The 6,000-nt window shown below is 43.2% G+C and overlaps 1 protein-coding gene across 37 annotated transcripts in view; it reads right to left on the reverse strand.

The window, feature by feature from the left end:
* Window positions 1-6,000, reverse strand: part of LRRFIP1 (LRR binding FLII interacting protein 1) — a 141,667-nt gene that overhangs the window by 54,581 nt on the left and 81,086 nt on the right. For 19 of the 37 annotated variants that reach the window (XM_073876740.1, XM_073876739.1, XM_073876737.1 and 16 more), the window contains 2 exons: window positions 3,293-3,310; window positions 26-73 (listed from right to left, as the gene is read on the reverse strand). The exons of the other annotated variants lie outside the window; for them this stretch is intronic. In XM_073876740.1, coding sequence (XP_073732841.1) covers window positions 26-73; window positions 3,293-3,310 — 66 coding nt within the window. The remainder of the gene's footprint in view (window positions 1-25; window positions 74-3,292; window positions 3,311-6,000) is intronic. 37 annotated transcript variants of the gene reach the window in all.

Raw genomic sequence — 6,000 nt, forward strand, 5'->3', positions numbered from 1 at the left:
TCTTAAAATTGTATTCAAGGCCTACCATCCACTGCTCGATGTCACCCCATTTTGTATCCAGCCCATAATACTTCTATAGACAGAAGGGAAAGAAAATTAAGCAAGACGTGAAACAGTAACCACATAAGATACCGTTCTGACATGCATTTCCAAACTGCTGCCCAAGCCACACGGGGAAGGGAGCATGCTGAGGCACAGCAGTAAATACCACATTCGGGGCTATGCAGGGAAGTGCCTCCAGTGAGGGGAGCCCATGCAGAGAGACCTCCTCATCCCAGCCCCTCCCAGGCAAGCCCACTGGGCCAGGGTGGAGCGGAGCACTGCGGAGCGGAGCTGAAATTTGCCCGTGCAGCCCCTGTGTGAGGCTGTTCAAGCCTGCGGAGCCAAGGTACTCGAGCTGCTACAGCAGCGAGAAAGCCCAGGGGATGGGGAGAGAGCGCGTGATGACCCCTAGGTTTCTGGTGCCCTTGCTCCAGCTATCTGATATCTACACTAAACTTAGGCCCATGATAATTTATGTTCTTTGGATGTCTTCACAGCATGTCACTGATGGAAAGATGACTGAGTGGCTAAGAAGGGGCTTGGAACAGAAAAAAAAATTTATGGTAGCAGGTTATATTTGACATTTTCTTTAGCAACTGCCTCCATGTTTTTACCTTGCTTGTCTCAGCCCCGGTGGTCCAAGTTAAAATTAGAAAGCAGATTCAGAAGGCTACTGCGCTTACTAAATATAGTCATTCCCAAGACAGGCAGGAGCCCAAGTCTAGTCTCCAATAATGGGGTTTTGCATTTCTCCTCACTTTTCCCACAATTCCAATAGAAAAAGCAAGGGATGACCAACCAAACCTCCATATCATCTAACACAGATGTGGTTTTCCTCTTTATACGTTAAAACTTCATAATCAGAAAAAATATTAGATGCTAGAAGTCCAAGACACGTTTTGAAGTTGTTTTCTAATTGCCAAAACATGCTGCTATGTTTGGCTTAGTTTCAGTTTATTTTGAAGGGTGGCCAGATTTTAAATATAATGGCTTCCCGACAGTCTTGCCCCTTTCTCTTAGGGCGCTAAGTAGGCCTAGTGGAAAAGAAAAAAAACTGAAGGGAGAATTTAACCATGCTTTCCAAATTTCAACCAATACAAAAATGTAACATATCAAAACTACATGCACCTAGTCTTTTTCTGTAAGTCACTCTCCTAACTTCGACTGAAGTGAAATGCAACAGCTTAAAGCCATTTTGCATTCAGCTAATGTTGGCCTTGCTCTCATAGCCAAATTCCAGGTTTCTCACCTGTAAAATGTGACACCATCAGCCCTCTTCAGCTCATGGCTTGATTACAAAGATAGAAAGAAGACAGTTTTTGTTTTTAATGGGGGCCTATATAAAGGCACAAAAAATATTTCAATTCCAACAGAAGTCTGTATGATCTGTTCTTCTATTTTCATATTTCCCTTTTTTTGCCAATTCTATACTTGTATCAAATACTGCACACCATCTCTTGCTCTTTTTGTGATAAAAATAAGAACTAGCATTCAAAATCTTCCATCTAGTTTATGGTGACCTTACACATCACTGCTGCGCCTGTAGCTACATTTCCCCGTCATTTCAGGGAGAGAGAGCACCCCCCTCCCCCAGCGGAAAGTGCAACTAACTGGAAGTTCTGATGTTAGTGAGCAGGCAGCACAGCCAAGTGCGGAAAGCATACAATGTTTCAAATGTAAACGACTATGATTAGCCAGTGAGTCATGCAGAGGAAGCAAGAACCAGACTTACAACACAAAAGGTGCTCGACTTTCAGAAATAGCTTTGGTTCAGTAGAAGAGAGACCATCACACAGAACAGCCAAGTGGACCGAGAGAGACGTTTACTGCCTCCTCTTCCTTTTCTCAAATCTTAATGATAAGGAAAGCCTTACCTTCCCTTGGCACATCTTTGTTATAAAAATGTGTATCTGCTTTTCTCCTGTGGACTTCCTGAGCTCCTTTCTAGGTTACTTTGTATACCAGTTAACATTCTAAGGAAGGTCTAACATTATATCCCTGGTGGGTTACTAAACAGAAAAATAATAGTGCTCCGGAACCAGAAAGGAATGGGCCAAAGTGTTAATTACTAGGCGGGTCTCTTTCCTAGGTTTTGGACAGTTTGTTACAGGGAGGGTTCCCCAGCCTTGCCAGCTTTGCCTCTTGTTAAATTCTTCCCGGCACTCTGTAAGTATGTTTGGATCTAGTTTCAACATGCATTCCAATACCAGACCCCACAAAAACTAATAAAGTGCAAATAGATTCTGGCACCCATTTATCTGATTTGTCCACACTCTTCTAGACAGTAGTTATGCAGACTGGGGGTGGGGGACAGGAAGCAAAGGCAATCCAGTAATTGTAGCCAGTAAAGGAATCCATGGCCGGAATTTTAAATTTACTGACCGTGTATTTAAAAGGACCTGCTTATTCTAACCTCTGAAACGGTCATCTTATTTTGATTTTCTTAGCTGCTCTAAAAGAAAAAAAAATACAGTTCTTAGATTTATAAAAAGCAACGATGATAGATGTCAGAAGTAACAAACTAGATTCAGGTTTGGGAAAGATTCACTGTAGACATACACTATAAATTATCAGGGAACCAACCACTCCATCATCGTCGCGGAATCAGGAACCACTGATCTAGTTGTTTCGACCTTAATTTGTGTGCCTGGCCTCCTAGTGTATTTCTCTTTAAATCTCAGCAGCTTCTAAGTGCCTAGGAAATAGACATGCATGCTACCACCATGAATGTTTAGGGATAGAGGGCATGTTTATTTTAAGCTATTGGATTTTACTGTTGTGTCATTTTCTTTTTTAATCAGATTTTTAAATCAGTATATAACAATCTCTAAATGTGTGATAATCTGCACTGAGATTTTAAAATTTTTCTAATAAAATCATATGGAAGAATAATCTTTCTCTTTACATATCTGACTTCAAAGGTTTCCCCAATTCTGAAGTGTGATTTTATTTTGTCTTAGAATTTGTTTTTCCCCAAAGAAACAATTTTCTAATTCCTTGAGAAAAGCAGAGATGAGGAAAACATTCTGTGGACAGAGGTGCATCTGATGGTTGCTTTTTTCTGGGGTGGAGTAGAGATGACTTCAGCATTCTTGATCAAACCAATTTGTAAACAAAGCTGTAAAAAATTCTATGTATTTTCAATGAAAGGCATTATTTCTGAAAGGTGACCAGGCCCTTGGCAAGGCAAAAAAAAAAAAAAAACAAAACGAGTGCATGCAAATTAGAAAACAAAGAACAAAGAGCCTACCTTTTGAACCTGATAGATCTACAGAGAAGGGCAAAAGAAACAGGAAAAGAAATATGAAATCTAATTACAGAAGTAGTTACGTCAGAAAGATAGGTTCTCTAAGTCTCCGGAAATGTGAAGAAAAGCCATACTGGAAAAAAACCCAACACTGAATACCAGTAGAACACGAAAAATGTTTGAAGTCTCAATGAAAGAATTATTAATTTCCTAACTCATTTTACATTCTATTTCAGATACAATGGTGAAACCTGGGCACACACACATGGGGTCCCTGCAAGAATCCTGGTATGATTCCACTGCACGGGTCCATGTGACCCATTACCAGCAGTGATCCGTGTAACCCATTAAAAGCACTTCATCTTCAATTCGAAATCTCTTTGCACAGTGATAAAAGTTCCACTAGAAAGTAAAGAAACAGAATTGGAAAGTCAACTGGTCGAGTTCACATATAGGGAAGGAAGATGCTTTCCTGTTCTGATTCATGCAGGTACAAACAATGCCAGGAAAATGACAGGTAAAGAAAAAGCAATCACTAGAATAGAATTGAAATATTTTTTTAAAAAGCAGATTATTGCACACTGACACATTCATTTGCTTCAGATGTTTCTCCTAATTGTGTAGTAATCACTAGGTAAGACTGAGATTTCAGACTCATTCATAAAACAAAACATTTGCTGAGTCAGGCTTTATTCAAGGCACTGTCAACGCTTGGCATTTCTGGTCTTACACAGGTGGCACAGGTGAGTATATTCAACATTATGACCATATGACACACAGTACTCTCCATGAAAACGTTTATCAAGTCAGTAGCAATGAAAGAGATGCATCCTGTTCATCATATTGGCTGGTCATCTCTTACCATTTTGTTTCTGTTAGTGGAGGTCCTCATGTGAAGTAAAAGGTTCACTTGGAGTTCCCAAAGAATATCTACATATTATTCTTCCCTAATGAATCCATTCAAAAGGAGCTCATAATCCTTTTAAACAGTCCCACAGCACAGGGAACATAGGTCATAGTCGGGTCTCAATCTGCACAGAGAAGAACCATGATGGAGAGAGCTAGGGGCCGCCACGGGAGGGCTGGGCGGGCCTGGGTGGTCCAGGTAAATCCACAGCCAGGCCACAAGCCCTGCGTCCTCAGGGTCTGTGGGCCTCGAGGTCAGATCTATGCTCCAGCATAATATCTGCTTGCTCCCCTCACCCCTCTGTGCACTCTCCACGCCCGACTTGGGGTATCCCAGGCACTAGTGTGGTTCCAACCACAACCCACCTCCAAAACCCCCAACCTTTGTCACTGGCTTCCTGCTTCCTGGCCCCCAAGGACAGTCACCCCTCCTCCTCCAAGGAGTCAAGACTCTGTCCACCGTCCCTGGATCTGAGCTCCCTCTCCAGGAAAGCCTCGCCCCTGCTCAGAAACACCTGTGTAGAGGTGGATGGCTTGCCACCAGATGAAAACAGAGATCGTGTTTCTCAATTTTCTTACACCAAAATATCAACCCTACTAGTTAAACACTGGCCTTCCAAAGCATATTCATTTCCACTTAATCAACAACTTAAATGCCAATGGCTGGGGCTATCAGATTGTATAACCTCAAATTGCGTTAGCTAGTTCTAATAAAAGCCAGGCCCAGAGATGTGATATGCAAAGGGCGGGCTGAAAGAAGTGTTGTCTGTACACCTTCCTAAATCCTTAGACCCTGCTAGCTTGTCTCGCTTCCCCCTCTAGAGGTAGACACAAACACTCACGTGTGCACATGCGTGCACACAGGTATAGTGCCCCCCTCCGGACTTGGCTCACATCAAGAAAGAGCTAGATGAACAGCTAAAGCTTCTGTGTTCTTGCTAACCAAGCTGCCTATTCTGTGTTTACTATACTGCGCTTCCAAGGCCACACCAGTGGAAAAACTGGTTTCCCGGGGTATGCTTCTGCTTGTAAAATGACCGGGATTAGGTGCATCTTCTCTTTCCCCTCTGCTGTGGGTGCCAGCCAGCTCCCAGACAACCAGAATCCCAGAGACTCCGCCCTGGGTTTTTCTTGTTAATTACATATTTGTCTTTGGAGATAGAGGGCACACCAGGAGGACCACACTTTGAAGCCGTCAGGCCTACATGTGAATCTGGGCTTGCCCATTTCTTAGCTGTAGGGATAACTGTCCACTTTCCTCACCTGTAAGTCAAACTCGGGCAGAGTCCCTCACAGATTGTGACAGCACCCAGGTGTGCTGCTGCCCTGGACCAGGGGCTCTAGGACGTCCCTGTGGTTCCCCTCTGCCCCACCTCAGCTCTCTTCGACTAGCAATAAAATATACATCTATTTTAATTTAAACCTTTCAAATCCCCCCTTTTTTGAAGCATTAGATAAACTTTAAATATCAATGCTTTCATATTTCAAAGACCCTAAATTTCTGCTAGCAAAATCATCATTTGGATGGTTCAGTGCTGCTGCTGAGCCAACCAGATCAGTATAAACTGCAGGACAGACTGGGGCAGGGTGTGGGGGGGCTCCCTCCATGTTTCATCCCTTCCTTGACCTGGCTGTGCTTGTGTTCTGCCTTAGCCCACATGCCACTCCTTCACTCAGCGTCCCAACAGGCTGTGTGGACCAGGGTTAGTTTCTCTGCTGACTCCCTGACACATACAGATTATCACTGTGCACACTAATAAATCCCACCATGGGAGCTGGTCATCAGGCATGTGACTGACCCCGAA

Source organism: Callorhinus ursinus, unplaced genomic scaffold (assembly GCF_003265705.2).
Source record: "Callorhinus ursinus isolate GAN/ISIS: 27379988/994484 unplaced genomic scaffold, GSC_fseal_2.0 scaffold2, whole genome shotgun sequence".
NCBI lineage: Eukaryota > Metazoa > Chordata > Mammalia > Carnivora > Otariidae > Callorhinus > Callorhinus ursinus.